General features: G+C 32.6%; 1 protein-coding gene across 1 annotated transcript; it reads right to left on the minus strand.

The window, feature by feature from the left end:
• Window positions 1-13,138: 13,138 nt before the first annotated feature.
• LOC136849459 (glutamate receptor ionotropic, kainate glr-3-like) lies at window positions 13,139-16,913 on the minus strand. The gene is made up of 4 exons (XM_067122809.1): window positions 16,876-16,913; window positions 15,906-16,153; window positions 15,083-15,267; window positions 13,139-13,549 (listed from the first exon to the last, which is right to left on the minus strand). Exons 1-4 carry the CDS (start codon window positions 16,911-16,913, stop codon window positions 13,139-13,141), a joined length of 882 nt encoding a protein of 293 aa, XP_066978910.1.
• Window positions 16,914-22,660: the final 5,747 nt, after the last annotated feature.

The raw sequence follows: 22,660 nt of genomic DNA on the forward strand, positions 1-22,660 counted from the left end.
AGGAAATCTGTTGTCGAAAAAAGAAACTTCTCTAATTGACTGGTTAATTATGGTTAATAAAAGCGTAATTTGTAGCTGGGGCTGCAATGAGCAGCCTCGATACCGAACTAAGACTCCGTGTAACTTAGAATTTTGTCTCCTGAACAAAAAAGTAACCCCCCCCCCAAAAAAATAGAAATTTTAAATTTCAAAACCGACGTTTCAAGGCGCATTTAAAGAAGAATGTAAGGCTAGTCGGTTTAGATTCAGTATAGAGAATATGGTAACAGGGTTAATCTACGTGGTGTAAAGTAATACAAACCAGCATTGCCAGAATATGTATGACCAAATCCCAACTGCGGATCCAGTAGTAGGGTAGTGCCGCCAGTGCACCTTATGCGGTGCACTGTAGGCATTACTTAAGGGTCTTTGCAGCGTCAATTCGGCCCCTAGTTGTAACCCCTTTCGTTACTTTTACTGTACCTCCGTTCATATTCTCTTTCTTCATCTTACTAACCACCCTCCCTAACAATTGATTCACAGTGCAACTGCGGGATTTTCCTCCTGTTACACCTTTCAGACCTTTTACTGCCAATTTCCATTTCAGCGCTGTAAATACCAGTAATTATGAGATAATCCTAATATGCACTTTAGAATTATACCATGATTGCTCTGCTGACAGAAAACTTGAAGTTAATCTCTTTCATATCGTCCAGAATTTTTCCAAATTTTTAGCTACTTACAAATTAGACAAAAATAAATCATCCCATAATTATTAGGAAATTCGAGGTTATTTTATTGAATAGGCTACTGATTTTAACAAGAAAGTTCTAATAATTTAAAGATACCCAAAATAGAAATCATAAACGAGACGCGTTCGTTTTCTAAATGTCAGAAATTTTAAATATAAGCAATAAAACATAAGTGATTTCAAAACTGTAGTTTTCTCAATAAGAGTTATAAACTTTTAGAAGAAAAATTAATCGAGCAATCAACGGAAACCAAACATACGTAAAGTTCAGAATTGGAGACACAGCATCAATGATCCTCTTGCCTAAACAGTCTTCCAGGAGAGCGGGTCTGGAAAGGTTGTTCCTGTTCAGTTGGAAGTCGACGTATGGAAAATACGGTAGAGTGACGGTACGTAAGAGGTGGCCGTAGAGACTCTTGGCTTCGTCTGGGAAAGGAAAATAGGAATGGGTTAGTTTTGATGTTGTAAATCTGTTAGTTATATATATTATATATATATATATATTATATATATATATATATATATATATATATATATATATATATATATATATATATATATATATATATATATATGTATATATGTGTGTGTGTGTGTGTGTATATGTATATGTATATATATATGTATGTATATATACATTTATACATATATAGAATATATATAAATACATTACATACATAAGTACATATGTATATATATATATATATATATATACATATACATATATATTTATATATATATATATATATATATATATATATATATATATATATATATATAGATAAAAAGAGGAGATGAAAAATGAATAAATAGACATAGGACTTTATGCCTAAGAAACAACACTATCCTTCAAGACTCCCTCGTATACTCACTAGGAAAAGGATCCAACCCTACAGGCATTCCAGAACCAAGACGCCACGATCCCAAGACCTCTTGTTTTGCGACGCCATCATTGCAGAAGAGGCAGCGGCTGAATAAAGTCACTTTTTCAGAGGAAGCTATGAATAACGATAACAAGGAATAAAATGTAAAGGATATTATTAGAATTATATTGTTAAGATGCTTCGTTATTTGTGCTGTTTGCACAAGGAACAAGAGAGTAGTAGGAGAGAGTTTAGTTTATTTTCTTAATTAGTGCTTTGAGCATTAAGTGAGAATAAACATATATATATATATATATATATATATATATATATATATATATATATATATATATATATATATATATATATATACATGTATATATATATATATATAGTTAGTTGGTCGATGGATAAAGAGATAAAGAGTCAAATATTTAAGAAGCTAAACAAAGAAGAATATTAGTGCAACAATAAATACTACATAACAGTAAATGATTGAGAAGCCATATAAACAGCTTAACATATGAATAAATACCATCTTACCCTCATTGTTTGTAAATTCTTGATCTATGCATAAATTATTTGCATTTCTACGAAGACACAGTAAGTGTCCACTGCAGTTCTGGAGAGCTCCGAAGGTCAGGTCACTCAGGCCGACGTACAGAGGATGAATAGTGTTGTGGAATACTGGCTTCCAGAGAATGGGACGAACTTCTTCTTTTCTCCCTATCATGAGAAGTTTGGTCTCTGGTCGGACCCACAGTCTTGAGGAGTGAAGAAACCTACGTAAATAAACTGCATGAAGAAAACTATCTTTTCACGTATAAATACAGAGTAACAGACCTAATACCAGATTGTTTCCAGCGTAAATTTCTTATATGATCAGATCGTAAACATATGCTTAGTACTGAAGTACATTTGTCTAAAGGAATTGAGAAACCTGTAGTCTTCTTTTGATGTAGCATTTGATATAAGCAGCTTATATACTTAAAACTAATCGGTATTGGTAACCACAGGTTACAACGTCACGGGCTGCGAATGTTTAGATTAATAAAAAAAAATACAGATTTAAACAAATATAGTACAGTCTAAAGACAAATATGGTCATCGTGACATGTATTATGAATATAGTGAGAAAATATGATCGTATGCGTATAGTTACCAAAGCATTGCTTCGTTATCCCGAAAAGCCATGTCAACTATGAGTATTTGGCAAGCAGAAGAAACGCCATCCCAAATGAGATTCGGGTTTCCTTGGTACTTTCCTTCAAGGGTTGCAAGATCGACGACTCGCAGTGGCATCGGTAATAGAAAGCTTAATCTGTAATGTTCAAGATGATTTAGGCCCATATTCCTTCATTTTACATATGATAGTCGTCTATTGAGAGATTAGCTCTTATGGAAAAGCTTGACAATTCAATTTAAAAAATGTCGAACAAAACAGTTTGTTACCTAACGTCAAGAATACATCTAGTGATCTTATTTATTAAAGATATATAATGAGAAGCTTAATGTCAACATATCTGATGTGTTGTTGAGTAGGTATTTAAGACATTGTTTCAAGAATCAACAGATTATTTTACCCTGTAATTGATAAATTTGGTTCAGTACATACTAGAATTTACTTTACCCATTGATGCAAATACAGAAGTAAAAAAATGAATTGTTTATTGTAATAGTAAATCTAAATACTTACTGAAAAAACAAAATGTTAACACATCCGTAGATTTCCTCTTTACTTAGAAAATTAATTCATTAATTCTGCATGAATCATGATGGTCAAATGTCCAATTTCGGATAGGATCCCTGAAATCCCCATTGTTAGTAGCCTGGGTAATACTAACCCACAACACCACATTCTCAGTCTACTAATCAGTGTTGGTTCTAGTCCCATTAAGGTGCGAGAATTTTGTACACATATCCTCTTGGATTTCAGTGCCTTCAGTGAAAAGCAAAAACAAAGATATAAAGGAATAAAAACGTTAAATTATAGGAATGTGACCATTAGACCCTTCATAATTGTTATATATTTACAAAAAAAAACAGAAAATTGATTTTGAAGGCATGAGAAAGTTGTCTTATTCATACTTGGTTGATTTTAATGAAATTTAAACTGTCAAACCGAGCACTAGGGCACTTCCGGCCAATCAGCACTTTAGACATCGAAAAGAGGGAGTTGGAGCGGTTGGACAGCAAGGTAAACAGGTCAAGAAAATAAAGGAGATGACGTACAAGGATCTAAAGAAGTAATAGTTAGATAGGTTGGACAGCAAGACTGAAGAAAGGAAGCGGGAAGGAAGATAAAAGTAAAAGGCTGACAGTCTACAGTCCACAGACTGAGGTGCACTGACTGCATTTCCCTTCGGCACATAGCTACATCCACATTTTAGCCTTTTACTTTGCCTCCGTTCATGCTTCCTTTCTTCAGTCTTGCTGTCCAACTTCTATAACTATCACTCCCTAATGAAACCTTCACAATCCTTGTATTTCATCTCCTTTGCTTTTAGGATCTCATCTTGCTGCCCAACCGCTCCAACTTCCTCTTTTCAGTTTTAAATAAATAAATAGATAAATTTATAGATAAATAAATATATAAATAAATATTAAATAAAAAATAAATAGATAAATAAATACATTTCATACCTGATAATATAGTATATAAAAGATCTTTGCCCATTCTGAGTAAGCAACACGAAATGACATCCATCCAGATACGGCTCCAAAATCTCCCAGGAGGCTTCAGCCACCAGTCTCCCAACATTTCGTGTATCTGTCTCGGCTGAGGCATTACGGATGCTCAAGGAAGGGTCAGCTGTGACTGCAAAAGAAGGGACTTGACTGGTTAGATGCTCTAAAGAAAATTATTTGCTTCTGTATTTCATGATCTATTCTAAAATCTCCTGTTTTAGGAAGAAAAATATCTAAAATCCTCCGTTCTTGAAAAAAATCTGTTTAGGTTCAGATCAGAAGGAAATTATCTGATATATATATATATATATATATATATATATATATATATATATATATATATATATATATATATATATATATATATATATATATTATCTATCCATAAACCCTCTGTACAGAGAACATCCTTTCCTAAAGGAAAGACATTACCTATGAGGTTAATATCTTTCCTTTCCTGTTAGGGCAGAATTCTGAACGCCTACACCGCCTACACCGAACACATACATCTTTGAATGATTGTTACTAAAATAGTTTTGCTCACGGTTTACCTTCAACAGCTTCTGTCAGGAAGAGAAACAAACAGAGCATAGCAAGCATCGTCCTGCAAAAGAGGAAAATATGTAATTATTTAGTCTTTATAAAGCATATTATTACTATTATGGAACTGAATCCACCAATAATGCTTTTATCTACGTATATAAACTTCTGCACCAAGAGATTTCGTTATTAACTGATAAAGCTTTCTGGACACAATTTAGAATACGCAGAAAACGAAAATATGGTTGGTGTTATTCATATCGATGCTTATATAACATATAATAAGTTGAAAATATTATTATTATTTGAATTGCTCGTGTTCTCCCTTTTAATTTATCCGAGGGGCCATGAATTTATGCAAAAGGTTCAAAAAATAAAATAAACGAGCTTCAAAATCCCCAGTGCATTTTTCTGTTCCTCATCTGAGATCTGACCATTGCATTAAATTTTTTACTCGGCCACGGGAATTTATGCAATCATATTGGTACCAAGGCCACTCAAGGCTTGAACAGATAACACCATTTTATAGTAGGAAAAACCTAGCTTTAAACTCGACGTAGCTCTGTTGAGGGACATAGAGTCATAATTATGTGTATCATTTGAGCTTGTGTATCAATGAACAACGTGTCTAAGTTAAATGTGGCAAGCCCGTACCGTAGAGTTTAATGTTAACTAATTTATAAGCATTATTATTATATATATATAAGCAACTCGATTTTGCAATCAACACCTACATACCAGTGATATATATATATATATATATATATATATATATATATATATATATATATATATATATATATATATATATATATATATATATATATATATATATATATATATATATATATATATATATATATATATATATTACAGGACAGTCTCTTTGACACTGGATGTCTCCGATGAAAATACAAATCTCACAGCCATTTTCATGATTTAGACTTGCATTTCCTCTGTGCAGTGAACTACAGCAATAACCAGATCATAAATCTATTGATGGCTCAAAAACGTGCAATTCATCTTTATCTCCCGCACATTCTAAAGTTTCCTATGCATTAAGGTCCGTCGTGTTCATCTTGCACTAAATTTATTCAGCGTTTCGTATGAATTTTGCTCACCCTACCTCATATTAGTCCCAAATTGTGAACGATTTTTTCAACCCTCTCATTCTCCATTTTTTCTGCATGACCAAATTATCTAAAAACTGATGAATTCTTTCAGCTATGCCAACCCTTTTGCAACTCCTTTTACTCATTACCTTTTAACCCAGCTTCTCCCAGTTGCAAAAACATTCAAGCCCATTCACTGGTCTCTGCAATTTCTCTTCACTATCTCCAATTAGTCCTGTATCGACCGTGAACATTTGACATTCCTCATTCCATTTACGACCCACGACGTTCCGCTTAAAACTGCAAAATACATTATTCTTTTACATCTTCATTTTATTAGATTAAATAGAGATTATTAGGCCGCAATTCCCGTGACTTTCACGCAGCACAGGACGGCGAGATTGTAATTATTTCCGAGGACTCTAAAGGATGAGAATATAATCGCCACTGTCCTCACTTGAAGAGGCTCATCTACAATTTAAGATCGTATCCTAACCCATGAGGTCCATAACTCATCAATAGGGTCTCCTCTGATTTGAGTACATTGAAACTGAACCCCAAATGATTGGCACTGCCAGTGCCAAAGAGGTCATACAGCGGTAGCTGGCCTGACCTGATATAAGTGGTTGCCGCAGACATTAAGAGACAGGCATTTCATGGGGCATTTCCTTCCCAAGGCGTTCACAACGCTCTAATAGACGATCGTCTACCTTAGGGTGAAGTTGTTTTTCTTAAAGTAAAACAATTTTTTCCAATAGACGTCACAAACAGCCAGAAAAAAAGAGTAAAAACCAAATGTTTTTCATGTAAATTTACAAAATGTGCAGTACTTAATTGTTATATATCGCTATGACAACGAAAATACCGCTGTGATAACACCTAATACCCCTAACAAATATTATTAAAAAAGAGAGAAATTAAATAATGGAGACCGCTTGCAAGAGATCTGACTGAAAATTTGGTAATTTCCCTGATATTTATAATAACGACCCAGGAGTTTTGTCTAATAGCTACAGCCATGCAAGAGACGTTATATGATAAACACTAAAAAAGAAAAAAATAATAGTTTGTAAAGTAATAGACAAAATTTGGCAAATACCTTAAAACTTGACCCTATTGCAAAAATGGTCTTACCTGGGTTACAGCTGGCTGAGAACTGACGAATGTGTGAGTCGCTTGATCCTCAGCACAAGTCGCGGGACAGCCAATAGCATCTCCTGTTGGCCAGCCAATCAGGAGACTTCTTGGAAAAGGCACCAGGCAATGATTAATTCAACGATCAAGGACAAATACAAGTGAATGCCCGGTAAATAATCAGCGTTCATTGAAAATGATAAATACAACTTGTTATGAATGTACATTTTTTGACAAATGTCTGGATACTCTTTTAAGTTATTTCTGTTTTTTTTTTATTTGCTTAGTGTTCTTGGTATTATTCGGACAGAAATTATGATTTCGATTGATTTTGGTAAATTACTGGCTTCACCCACAATGGGAAGAATATAAGCATATGGTTGAAGATTATATTCATATATATATATACTATATATATATATATATATATATATATATATATATATATATATATATATATATATATATATATATATATATATGTATATATATACATATATATATAATATATATATGTATATATGTATGTATATACATACATATATATATAATATATATGTATATATATATATATATATATATATATATATATATATATATATATATATATATATATATATATATATACATATATAATAAATATATATAATATATATATATATATATATATATATATATATATATATACAGTACAGAATGTATATACATATGAATAAATACATAAATATTATATATATATATATATATATATATATATATATATATATATATATATATATATATATATATATATTTATATGTGTGTGTATACATATATATATATATATATATATATATAGAGAGAGAGAGAGAGAGAGAGAGAGAGAGAGACAGACAGACAGACAGACAGACAGACAGACAGACAGACAGGCAGACAGACACAGAGACAGACAGACAGACAGACAGACAGACTCTGCAAGTTCGCGTCACAGTTTCTTCGGCTCATTTCAGTTAATGCCATTAATCTAAACAAAGAACTAGGTGTCTGGTAGTTGGTGTACTGTGGCAGGTCGCAACCAGGTTAGAGAATGGCAGAGGACTATGAAAATCTTCCAAAGACTAACATATTTTCAATCCCCCTCTCTCTCTCTCTCTCTCTCTCTCTCTCTCTCTCTCTCTCTCTCTCTCTCTCAGAATCATCAAAATCGGTTACCAGTCCCACAACAAAGGAGCACTTGGAGAATCAAAAAAAAAAAATCAAATGAAAAAATAATCGAAATCTTACTACGATATTCGTTTCATTTTCCAGATATGCAGGAAACTTCATTCATTTTATTCATCGCCTTTGTTCGTTTTCTCCCCCATGAGTCTCTGATGATCAGTGAACGGATGAATAATGAATAGTTTTCCGTGAAGAGTTTGAAAACTTTGAAGGGTCGCTTCACTTTGCTGACACAGCCAAAAGCCAAGTGTCATTCACGGATGTCGATTATAAAACCTGTTTACAAAATATAAAGGGAAATCATTGGCACACACACATAGAGAGAGAGAGAGAGAGAGAGAGAGAGAGAGAGAGAGAGAGAGAGAGTGCATATCTAAGATTTGTTGATAGGATTTCGTTAGGAAAATACTTTTTGCATCGATATGTATGTATGTATGTATGTATGTATGTATGTATGTATGTATGTATGTATGTATGTATGTATGTATGTATGTATGTATGTATGTATGTATGTATGTGTGTGTTTATATATATATATGTTTATATATACATATACATGTGATTCACCTTTGTATGCAGTATATATATATATATATATATATATATATATATATATATATATATATATATATATATATATATATATATAAATACAGAGTATATATATCTACATACTGTATTTATGTGTGTATATATATATATGTATATATATATATATATATATATATATATATATATATATATATATATATATATATATGTATATATACTCGTGTATACTGCATACATATATGAATGCACACGTATATGATATATATGCATATAAACATACACAAACATATATATATATATATATATATATATATATACATAATATATATTTATGTATATATATGGCCCTATATTTATGTGTGTATGCCTTATTCGGTTATTTTCAGAAGAGTTTAAATGGATTTCTCGCCCTCAAAATATTTATAGAATTTTTTTTTATTTTTCTTGCTTGCTAATTTTCCTTGCCTTCTTGGTGGGCAAGATGATGACGTCATTATTAGAATAATAAGGAATAACCAGGCAAAAATATATTGGGATATAGTGTTTAAATACCACTACGTTTAACCGTTAGTAATTAGTAAATTCTCTTCGTCAACTTGACCAGAATGCAAACCTACAGTCTAAAAGTAGATTATGCAAAGAAACTGTAGATATTGTATACTCGCTAAAATAGTTAATAAACATACCGAGTAAGGGAAATGATTATAAGAAAATATATTTCCAAAAGAAGATATTACCAGTCATCAATAACTTATGAATAATGAAAGCTCATTTCTTGATGAGGGAAGGTACTACAGTATATTCCCAAAATTACTCTTTTATTCACTCACCACTCAATTACTCACTTATTCACCCCCTGCCACTAATGGTGCGTCCACACTAATGTACAACATGTCATAAACACGTCGGGAACTCCTGGTATACAAATCACAAGCAGGTTGAGAACAAGTCAACGACTCCAAGTTGTGAACGAAGTCTTGTCAAATGACTGTTAAGTATGCGAAACACTTACTAGGACCACCAATAATTAGCATACTTGTATTCAACATGTTTGGGACGTGTATACGATATGTCAGCGTCTTGTTTATAACATGTTTTACCACAGTGTGGACGCACCTTAACCATGGCTGTCTGAAAATGCAAGGGATAAGCCAAACTAGAAATAAAAACAAGAATTCTAGAAGAATAACAGATTTATTCTAGGTTCAACGGTACAGGTGGGCAAGGGAATGCCTTCGCCTACGACTTCTACGAGTTCTAAAAATGGCATTTGCTGACAATGATCTCTACGAAGAGAGTGAGAATGGACAGGATAAAACCCAGGATCATGGTGAGGTAGACGCCTATCATGTGCCTCGTCGTAAGGACTATTTTGTCTTCCGCCTGAAAAGATGAATAGATTATGTGTGTATGCATGTATATATATATATATATATATATATATATATATATATATATATGCATTTATATACATATATTTATATATACATATATATGTGTGTTTGTGTCTGTGTGTGTTTATATTTCACATTAACAAAAACATCATTTCATATCAGATATCCAACCAGGTTATACGATCAGTTTTTATCTAATCATATAGACATTCCGGAAAGTTATTAATCCTATTGCAAAAATATACAGAAAAAACACAATGACTGACTCCCTTTAAAAGATGCAATGAGGAACCATTAACGAAACCACACGCCAATGGGAACAAATAGGAATTACGAGAAATCTTAATCCCATCTCTAGATTATTTTCAAGACCGTGTTACGAATATTTTTCTTATCAGGATCGCACTACGAATATTTGCATCCATGCCAAGCAAAGTCACTAATAATTTGGAGGGAATGAGGTTCGGGTTACAACCCCCACATAAAGAGCAAGACCTCGTTAAACAGAACTAACTGGCTCTGTATGAGCGTCAACGGGGCCAAAAGAATATTCATATTTCATCCTTACCTGGGTATATATTTCGTATTTCTCAGTGCCCGACTTCGCTCGTTCTGCTTTATTCCGTTTCCTGATGTTTCTGAACTCTGTTTCCATGACGTCCTTTATCCAGTAGAACATCAGCCCAGCGTCCGTCATTCTGTCTAGCATCTGAGAGATGCGGTTGAACATCGGGAATCCCTTCCTGGAAACAGAGATTCAGAGTTGCTCTGACTTCTTGAATTGAATCTAAAATTTCTCATACTATTTTAGTTTTCTGTAAAAGAAAACTGTTGTGCCGGCTTTGTCTGTCCGTCCGCACTTTTTCTGTCCGCGCTCTTTTCTGTCCGCCCTCAGGTCTTAAAAACTGCTGGCGCTAGAGGGCTGCAAATTGGTACGTTGATCATCCACTCTCCAGCCATCATACGTATCAAACTGCAGTCCTCTATCCTCAGTAGATTTTATTTTATTTACGGTTAAATTTAGCCATAATCGTGCTTCTGGCAACGCAACAACACAGCATTATGCCGAGACCACCGAAAGACATCTCTATTTTCGGTGGAAACGATTATACGCCGTACAGAAAACTCGATTGCGCCGAAGAAACTTCGGCGCATTTTTTACTTGTTATTATGCTCATCACTACAAGCCTTCATCTGAGTGAAGAAACTTTCACCACCCATGCCAAGAATCGAACTTACATATCCAAAGAGGTTCAGGCAAGAATGCATTAACGGGTATAACACCTTATTTTGTTCTCGCTTGAATGACTGTGCATTGATTCGAATCCTTCTCTGGGGTCAAAGTCTCTTCGTTTATCTTATATTCGAATGTAAGTGCATCCAAAATAGTGTGAATCAGTCTAGAAATTAACAGAACATCATGGCTGATCAAAAAAATATCATTCACACTGTTCTTCTCCTATCAGTCCTTACGGCATCTGTTTTACTTGCTCGGTGAAATTAATCTTATGCCCTATAATTCTCCCAGTCTCCCCTATAGTCGCCATCCTTATATAAAATATCAATTATTCCCTTTCACTCATTTCTTCAGATTTCCCTCATCCTGACATGTGTTACAGATTCTGAAAAGCACTCAGATATATATATATATATATATATATATATATATATATATATATATATATATATATATATATATGCATGCCGTTTTATTACAGTTGACAAACCTCAAGGAGAGACGTGTTATCCTGTACTAGAAATCAATCAGTTGTCAATTACTGCAACGCCCTAATGGCGGCATAGAGCCTCGATAGATAAACCTACAGGTCATCTCTACAATCCTCTTCTACTTCCCTTATACACAGTAGTATAAGCCTTATACACAGTATAAGGCTTATATCAATCGTCCCACCCCTTCATGCTTACTTCAGTCTTCCAGTTCCAGTTTTTGTTTATCTCCTGGAAATATTTCCTAACCACCTGTAATATGTCTCATGTATATATATTGATATTAGTCTAATCATTGAATAATAATTCTTGTTTTATGAACTAAGTCCCTAATATCATTTTCAGGTCTTTATTGCCATTAATACTAATTTCTTACCGTCACAACTGGGCTGTGATCAGATTCATGTTTATATATTAATACCATTCTAATCACTGAATAAAACTTCTTATTTAATGAACTCGGTTCCAAATATTATTCTCAGTATTCTATTGCCATTGATACTAATTTCTTATCCGCTAAAACTGAACTGTGATGTGACAAATTTTTATTTACCAATACGAGTCTAATCACTGAATAACAATTCTTTCGTTAATATTCACCTGACAGTACATTACCATTAAATACTGATTGGACCATTTCAGCTGACTAACCTACCATATCGTCCTGTACTTAGATTTCCATTTTCATAAATAGTCTTCAGGCTTACCTAAAAGCCCAGCCGAAGTCACTGGCGACCGTGTAGCCTCTCTTGCTGATGTAGAACGGAATTTGCCCGAGGTCGTCCATATAGTTCAGAGCTACGGAGTAACTCAGGCGGTTCTTCGATGCTATCAGCGAGTAACCACCTTTCATGACTTTGGCCAAAGCTTCGTCCATGGTTATGCTCTGCAAATATGTATAATATGAATACGTATATATATATATATATATATATATATATATATATATATATATATATATATATATATATATGTGTGTGTGTGTGTGTGTGTGTGTGTATGTATATGTATACACATACATAAATATATATATATATATATATATATATATATATATATATATATATATATATATATCTTTTTTTACTAATATACAATTTTTATATTCACAAATAATTGCATATGTCCAGCTAGGATTCAGCCTGAGCCTCTAAATTAGGTAGAGTGTTAAAATGTCGACTTCGACGATCAAGCCATCAAGAGAGATATCGGCCATGATTCAACCCTAATCCTTTGGTTTCCCTCTTGATAACCGAGTGAGTGAATGTAGACTTTCTACCAATGTATCCAAAACAAAGGAGCAGATTGGAATCCTGGCCAGGGCAGATGCATTTACCAAGTATTTTTTGCGAATCACTCGACGAACGTACCTCAGAGCCTCTGTAGACCCTCACGATGACCGGGTCCTCCTCATTGGTGAAGTAGAGCTTCGGCTGGGCGCCGAGTAGGGTGTCATGAATCCCCCAACGGTAGTTACTTAAGCTGATCAAGTCCTCGAAGTTGTCGATGGGTTTCGTCTTGCTCTGCACCGACAACTGGGAGACGAGGGTCGATCTGAACAAGGTCGTGAGGATCAGGCAGGAGAGAAGCCACCAGCCCAGTAGAATCTTGTGAATAAAAGGATTGGTCCCCAGTCAGTAAACCTTATAATTAACTGCATTTCTTGTGAATAAAAGGATTGGTCTTCAGTCAATAAATTTTAAAAGGATTGGTCTCAAGTTAGAAAATCTTATAATTAGTTGCATTTCCTTTGACCAAACACATTTTTCTCCAATCAATAAATTTCAAAAGGATTAGTCTCAAGTCAGATAATCTTATAATTAATTGCATTTCTTGTGGACATAAGGAGTAGTCTCCAATCAATAAATTTCAAAATGGTTGGTCTCCTGTCAGTAAATTTCATAATTAATTTCATTTCTTGCGATTAAAATGATTAGTCTCTAACCAATAAATTTCAAAAGGCGTGGCCCCCTGTCAGTAAATATTACAATTAGAATTAATTTCATTTATTCATTATATGTGTATATTTTATTATTCTGCATTTTTAACACCCAGTGTCATTATATTTGTGATTTCTTTTGAATAATAGGATTAGTCTCTAGTCAGTAAATCTCACAGTTATTTGCATTTATTATGACTTGGTTTTTTCATTTTGTAAGTACTTTTGTATAGCACGTTTATTGGTGGCTATCGGTTATAATTATATTTCCCTTAGGTTTCAGTTATTCCCAAGGTATAATGACTTTTACTTTAAACGGTATTTGTGGCTTATATTCATAAATATATATGTATGTATATGTATATGTATATGTATGTATATATATATATATATATATATATATATATATATATATATATATATATATTTTCTTCTTCTTTGCCATAACATTCTCCCCATGCAATGACCTTTCAGATTTGTTCACATAATTGACAGAACAGTTTTAAACGATAAAAATAATAATGACGATGACAGAAATAAAATATCTTGGAGAAACTACTCCACAGTTATGTATGGGCACAATTATGTTTAAAAAGAATTCTAAACAGAGAGCTGTCTGGCAACTGTTCGATTCCCCTTTCCTTTGCGTCTATTTACATTTTAGTAGTAGTAGTAATTATAGTACTAGTATGAGTTAGTAACCTAGGCAATAAACCTTAACAATTTTAAAGACACCAAAAATAATCCTTATGGAATGTTGTTGAAATTTTTTTTAAATAAGCAAAAACTAATACTAGTTTGACTTAGTAACCTGGGAATTAAATCTGATAATTTTAAAGATAATAAAAACACTCCTCGTAAATAGGGATAAAAACTAAAGAACTCTAAACTAAAAAAAGTTGCTAAAACAAAAACTAAGAAAAATCAACTCTTACATGGCCAGTTTATTAAACTTAACAAAAAATAAAAAATAAACTTATCCGTCCAGTGTTGTGCTTGGAATATTCATGAAAGCTTATTAGAACAAAAAAAAATAAAAATGAACTTATCAGTCCAGTGCTATGCTTTGGAATATTCATAAAAACGTATTCAAACTAAAAAATAATAAAAGATAAACTCTTACCCGTCCAGTGCTATGCTTTGGAATATTCATAAAAGCTTATTAAAACTAAAAAAAAAAAATTAAAAAAGAAACTCTTACCCGTCCAGTGCTGTGATTTGGAATCTTGGGGGGAGGGTCCTCCAGTATCACAGCGAAGCTGTGAAAGAGAGACCAGTTCAAGGTGACAGTTTTCTCTCCCGACGCTTGCGATCTTATCTTCTGCAGCATCCAGAAGAATCCTGCCCAAATCAGGATGCTAGACGCAACGAACATCCAGACTGTCACTGGGTGACGGACGAGAGAAGGGCATGTCAGAAAATAGATAGATAATCAGGTAGATAGATAGATATATTGAATATATATGCAATGATTATTGTTTGAAAAGGGGTAGAGATGTTAGCTGAAATATAACGGTCTTCATTTTTTATAAGTGAGTTAATAGACAGATAGATAGATAGTGTATATATAATATAATATGCAGTGATTATTTTTTGAAAAGGAGTACAGATACTAAATGAATTATAACGGTCTTCATATTTATATATGATATACTTACATGGGCATAATTACATCATCTCTAATGTTCCTGGCATTGCAGTTGTTTTTACAAGAATCTAAATACAAATATATCAGATATAAGGATATATATATTGCAAGGCTCTTAAAGTACATTTAGTCACGTGATCCTTGTTGAGCTGTAGCATATATATATATATATATATATATATATATATATATATATATATATATATATATATATATATATATATATATATATATATATATATATATATATATATATATACATGTATATATATGTGTATATATATATATATATATATATATATATATATAGAGAGAGAGAGAGAGAGAGAGAGAGAGAGAGAGAGACCCATCAAGCTCTCTCATCGTCCCAAAATACCTGTGAAGGGTCGTATTATAACGAAGTACTGTGGCGGCGGGGTGGGCTTCAGGGATACGATGACAATGAAATCCGAGGGGACGAGCCTCGCCAGATCCATAATAGCATACTTCCCATCACTGTTCGTGATCATCAAGGTCATGTCTCCCTGCTCCCTCTGGAAGACGCCGACGGTGCCCGTCCAGGTGCCGTTGCCCTTGGGACTAGGGGTGCCGAATTGCATGTCAGGCGGAGCTGCGACGCTGTACCTGTTGGGGGGAAATGACGAGGAAGATAAGGAGGTTTTATTGTGAATTCAGTTTTGGCGATTTTTTGTCTCGCTTGTACTCTTCAGTGGGTCTGTTTCTTCTCGGAGTTGATTTTGTATCAAATTCCTTATGTGAATTTATTAGACAAAGATCTCTAGTGTCACCTGTTTATTTCAGTCAAGGTTCCAAGTACCTTTCATCTGTATGTGATACAGTTGTTTTGTCACGTTAGCATTTATAGGCTTTTCAGATCAAAGGATTCATATTGCATACAGATCTCTAGTGTATATTATTAAATTACACTCATAGATATTATTTATATTAGAGATGATTCTGTTTATTATAATTTTGTAGGCACAAGTTGTCAATTTTTCTTATAAATATCAAGGTGGTCTGATGGTATCATGGGGTTTTAAATATATCTTTCTTATAAGTATCGAGGTTGTCTGATGGTATCACGGGGTTTTAAATACAGTTGCTAGTGTAAACTTATACAAATTTAGAATTTGAAAATAATGGGAGATTTTAATCGGAATAGATATTCAGACATTGTGCAATAGATAGTATTGACAAAATTATTAGGATTTTTGAAGTCACACTACAAACTTTATAAAAAGAAGTTATCTTCTTCAGATAAAGTTGTATTTTCTCCGTGTACACTGTTTAGTTTAAAAAGAATAGCTACTTAATTAAAAAAACTTTAATTCAAAGAAAAAACTGACATAATTATTGCTATATGATTACTGGATCTATCACTCATAGGTTAATTATGATTTGATTATTATTTTCTCCTCTTGTATTTTACATAATTAACCAGTAAAACTCAGCCCCCGTAAGGAGATAGTTTCTTCAGTGCCCCTCAAGCGGTGCACTGTAGGTACTACTTAAGGTTCACTGCAGCGTCCCTTCGGCCCCTAGTCGCAACCCCTTTCATTCCTTTTACTGTACCTTCGTTCATATCATCTTTCTTCCATCTTACTTTCTACCCTTTCCTAACAATTGTTTCATAGTGAAGCTGCGAGGCCTTCCTCCTGTTACACCTTCAAAACCTTCTTGACTCTCAATTTCCCTTTCAGCGCTGAATAACCTCGCCACAGGTCCCAGCGCTTAGTCTTTGGCCTAAATTCTATATCCCAGTTATTACATTCCAGTACAACTCAGCAAAACTGCAAACTTAAATATCATAATATGAGATAAAAAGGTCATCTTTGAGAAGAATATCGTGCTTTTAAAACAAACTCAAAGAAAACTTATGTCAAATTCACGAGAAGAATGCATTAGTTTTAAAGCCAAATAAAAAAAACTTACGTAAAATTCATGATGGGAATTAACGTGTCGATTATCCTTTTACTCAAGCAGTCTTCCAAGATGCTAAGTTTGGTAGGATTCTTCATGTCCACTTGAAAGTTCACGATTGGGAAGTAGGGGACGGAGACAGTACGTATTTGGTACCCGTAGAAGCTCTTCGCTTCGACTGGAAAAAGAAAGAGGAATGTGTTAGGTTTGAGGCTATATATGATGGATTTCTCTCTCTCTCTCTCTCTCTCTCTCTCTCTCTCTCTCTCTCTCTCTCTCTCTATATATATATATATATATATATATATATATATATATATATATATATATATATATATATATATATATATATATATATATATATATATATATATATATATATATATATATATATATATATATATATATATATATATGTATGTATAATATATAGGTATATATATGTATAATATACAGAGAGAGAGAGAATATATCGATTATATATATATATATATATATATATATATATATATATATATATATATTAACAAGTATAACATATTTAATCCCTGATCACTAATGATCAGGTTTGACATGTTGCCAATCAAAATATAGAATTTTATCATGCAAATAGTATTCCCATATGTATTTTATACGCCATGCAAAGAATTTGAAGTTGCCCCTAATACTAAAAATTAAGAACTTTAGATGGATACTTAGATAGATTTTAGATAGATGGTAGATAGTGAGATAGATAGGTTTAACCTCCTGCCTAACGTAATCATCAAGATATCTTATTTACTCACAAGGAAACGGTTCCAGTCTTTTAGGCAATTCAGAGCCGATTGCCCACGAGCCAATGGGTTTAGCTCTAGGCTCTCCGTTGTTGCAGTAGAGACAGCGGCTGTAGAAGTACACTCTTTCTGGTGAGGCTAAGAAAGAGGATAAAGAGGAATACAGAGTTAATATATATATAATATATATATATATATATATATATATACAGATATACTGTATATATATATATATATATATATATATATATACTCCTATATCTATATTTTTTTCTTATTTTGTTCAGCTAAGCAATAACAGAGTAGATAGGTGAAGCTTTGTTACTTGTTTATGCTGACTTTTTAATTCATGGATGAAGATATGTAATGAATAAGCAAATGTAAAATAAATAAATAAATAAATGTAAAATAAATAAAGAGAAATGTAATGCATAAACAAACATTGCCGGACCAGCATGGCCAGACAAATCATGGTTCCTACATGAATTTATGTAGTAGATAGATAGATAGACAGATAGATAGATAGATAGATAGATAGATAGATAGATAGATAGATAGATAGATAGATTGACATAAAGGCAATAGACAGATAGATTGATAGAAAAATAGATAGATAAATAGATAGATAGATAGATAGATAGATAGATAGATAGATAGATAGATAGATAGATAGATAAAAGCATAATCAAGAAACAATTTGATAAATTAACAAACATTCCCTTACCAGACTTGTCCGGAGACTCAAGAATGTTGCAGGAATTAGATGCATTCCTGCGAAGACAAAATTGACCACTAAAATTCTGGAGACCTCTGAAGGTCAGGTCATTCAGAGCAACGTACAGAGCATGGATGGTGTTACGAAGCACAGGTGCAAAAAGAGTGTCCGTATCTCATCCTTTCTTCCTACGAAAATAATTTTTGTGTGCGGCCGGGCCCATAGTCTTGAGGACTGAAGAAATCTACGTGATAATAATAATAATAATAATAATAATAATAATAATAATAATAATAATAATAATAATAATAATAATAATAATAATAAGCCATTTGTGATATAATACAGAAAGGCCTTGTCGACTGAATAAATCCATGTAATAATAATAATAATAATAATAATAATAATAATAATAATAATAATAATAATAATAATAATAATAATAATAATATATCTATATATATATATATATATATATATATATATATATATATATATATATATATATATATATATATATATATATATATATATATATATATATATATTCCAAAGAATGTAAGTTCAGATTGTACCTTAATACAGAGAAATGCCAAACAGACTTCAGGTACTCTTGATTGTCAAGTCCACAAAAATGACAAATGTCGATTCAAAACATACCCCACTACGAACTTGCCTTAACATTGCTCCATTATCCTCAAAGGTCATGTCAGCTAAGAGTACTTTGCAAGTACCTCTCATGCCATACCAAACAAGGTCACGGTTGTCGTGGTATGTCCCTTTCAAGGTCGCTAGATCAATAACGATGACAGGAAGTTGGTCTAAGTAGCTTAATCTGTAAGGTAAAAATTATTTGTTTGTTTTCCAGTTGACAGTAAAATGTATTAGATGAATTACGAATGTCATGAGTACCTGAGAAAAAGCAATATTTAGCTTCAGAATTGAATGAATACTTTAATTCACTTTACAAATAACAAACTTGAAAATGTTTATTACTGAAACGTTGACAACGACTTTAAAAAAATCGTTGAAACTAGGAAATTTAAGTTTTCTCTTTAAAGATGCTGAATGCAACAACTGCCTTCTTATGCCCCGTTATATTTCATTTTGTATGGATTCAAAATTTAGTTATTAACTGCTATATATTCAAAAACAAAATAACAGGGTTTTAGATAAATGTAAATAATAATTCTTCTTGCGATACATTCCTATTCAGTGGCCCAAAAAAAATTGTTTAGAATCAAACAATGAAATATCTAGTATGTGATGTCATCGAACCATACTTTATAACTTGAAATAGAACAACACTGCAGCAATCATTACTATGATACCTGGTGATGTGATACACGAAAGACCGTTGTCCATCCTGGGTGAGTAAAACAAAGTGACATCCTCGTAAATAAGGCTCCGAGATTTTCCAAGAAATTTCAGCGATCAGTTTCCCCACATTTCTTGTGTCTGTCGTGACAGAGCCATTGCTATCCCGTGAAAAGAGGTCAGCGTTGCTTGCTAAAAAAAGGAATTCAGTGGTTTAGATACGTTAAAGTAGAAATGCAGTTTTAGTTTTTTGTAAAAGAAAACTATTGTACCGGCTTTGTCTGTCCGTCCGCACTTTATTCTGTCTGGCCTCAGATTTTAAAACTACTGGGTGCAAATTGTTGATCATCCACCCTTCAATCATCAAACATACCAAACTGCAGCCCTCTAACCTCAGTAATGTTTTATTTTATTTAAGGGTAAATTTAGCCATAATCGTGCATCTGGCAACGATATAGGACAGGCCACCATCGGGCCGTGGTTAAAGATTCATGGGCAACTAGCTCATAAGGCATTATACCGAGACCACCGAAAGATAGATCTATTTTCGGTGGCTTTGATTATACGCTGTGCAGAAAACTCGATTGCACTGAAGAAACTTAGGCGCCTTTTTTACTCTTTTATGTTTTACAATCTTATCATGTAAGCCTCTGTAAAAATAATTCATTTTGCTAATGTCTAACAGAGAGATCTCACTTTCTTTTCTGAGATTATATTCTACAGGACTTGGTCAAAAGAAGATCCTGCTGATATCTAAATAAACAAAAATACTTTTGCATTTAACTGATTGTATTCTGAAAATCACTATTAAAATGCATAATTTTTATATTCCATAACTAAATTTGATAATACTTAACGAAAAGAATTATCATATTTGTTTCTTCTAAGGGTAAGACTATAGCAAGGCTTACCATCTACAAATATCAACAGAAACCACTGTTAAAATGCACAATTTTTATATTCCATAACTAAATTTGATAAGCTATACTAAACTGAATATCACATTTGTTAACACTTAACGAAGATATTTCCCATTTATGTCTTCTAAGGGTAAGATTATATCAAGGCTTATCATCTACAAATATCAACAAATATCATTTTAATGTCTGTTTGTATGTGCCTTTAGAATATGTTCAAAGTATAATTTACCTTCCACAGCATCTGTTAATATGAAAATCAGACATAGCATGGCAAGCATCATCCTGAAAGAGAAGATTATTATTATTATTATTATTATTATTATTATTATTATTATTATTATTATTATTATTATTATTATTATTATTATTATTATTAAGCTCTAAAATGAAGAAAAGCTTATGCATAAGTAAATTTCGAAAGCTGGGTGCCATTATGTAATACTAGATGTTGAATGATTTAAATTAAAGAGGCCTTATGCCAGCATGCACCCTTACAAAACGATGGCATATAAAGTGAGCAATCGAGTACAACATTGACGATATATGGAAATAATGCACAGTGAATTTTGAAATATCTATACATTCTATTATCCTGCTTTTAACAATGCATCCTTTATTTTCATCATAAAGAATGTGCACTTTGCGCATTATAAATCCTTCATCGTAGGATTTGGTGTTATTACGTGATTTAAAATAAAATATATGAATTGCATAACCTTACTCCCTTTTTATATCTATGAATATATACGTATGAAAAATGTGTTAATTACCGAGTGCTACATAACATCTGCTCTTAAGAAAGTACAGTATGAATTATTCACCCAGCAGGATATATGAATGCTTCTTTAAAGCCAAAATGCTCAAATATTATTTTTTTGTAAAATCTAGGAACAGTACAAAAGTATGATACTAGAAGCTTAAATACTAATTGGCCACTGTTCACGTGTTAGTTAAATGTGGCAATCTGTAACCGTAGAGTTATTTATAGTTTTTTTTTCAAAATAAGATATGCTTTTCCAGAACTGTATCTGCAGAACTGATAAAACCCTGGTACTGGTTAGTTAAATGTGGCAAGACATTGCCGTAGAGTTTTTTGAAAGTTTTGTCAGAAGAAGATATGTTTTTTCCAGAACTGTATTTTACACTATTTACACAATGTTAATGCGTTTCGTTTAGAAAGAGAGGCTACATAGTAAAACATGTACAGCAGATGCTGACATTTTCTAACTTTCATTGCAGATTTGTGGATGAGAACCTGTGCTGGAAACTTCCACAACCCCTGAGGCTTCATACGTGCGCAGAGAAAGTTCACCAATTGGCATCCAACCCACAAGGTAGTTTCTACCTTTTTTATCTTTTATTTATCTGCAGTATACATACTTTCTTTCTATAAAGGAGAGTTGGCTCAGTAACCTCTTCTTGTATTCCAACCTTGAATTCTATAGGAAATTCAAATCCCCTCTGAGTGTTTTTCATGTACACTGTG

The sequence above is a fragment of the Macrobrachium rosenbergii genome, chromosome 21, assembly GCF_040412425.1.
Source record: "Macrobrachium rosenbergii isolate ZJJX-2024 chromosome 21, ASM4041242v1, whole genome shotgun sequence".
NCBI classification, from domain to species: Eukaryota; Metazoa; Arthropoda; class Malacostraca; order Decapoda; family Palaemonidae; genus Macrobrachium; species Macrobrachium rosenbergii.

Bases quoted from the DNA above. Each gene is read 5' to 3' on its own strand.
- LOC136849459 (XM_067122809.1), bottom strand. From the start codon at position 16,913: ATGAGTGATAGATCCAGTAATCATATAGCAATAATTAT. The intron at 15,268-15,905 runs GTATTTTGGGAC...TCCGTCACCCAG, and splicing joins TATAATACGACCCTTCACAG to TGACAGTCTGGATGTTCGTT. The intron at 13,550-15,082 runs GTAAGAGTTTCT...TTTATTCACAAG, and splicing joins CAAATCACAGCACTGGACGG to ATTCTACTGGGCTGGTGGCT.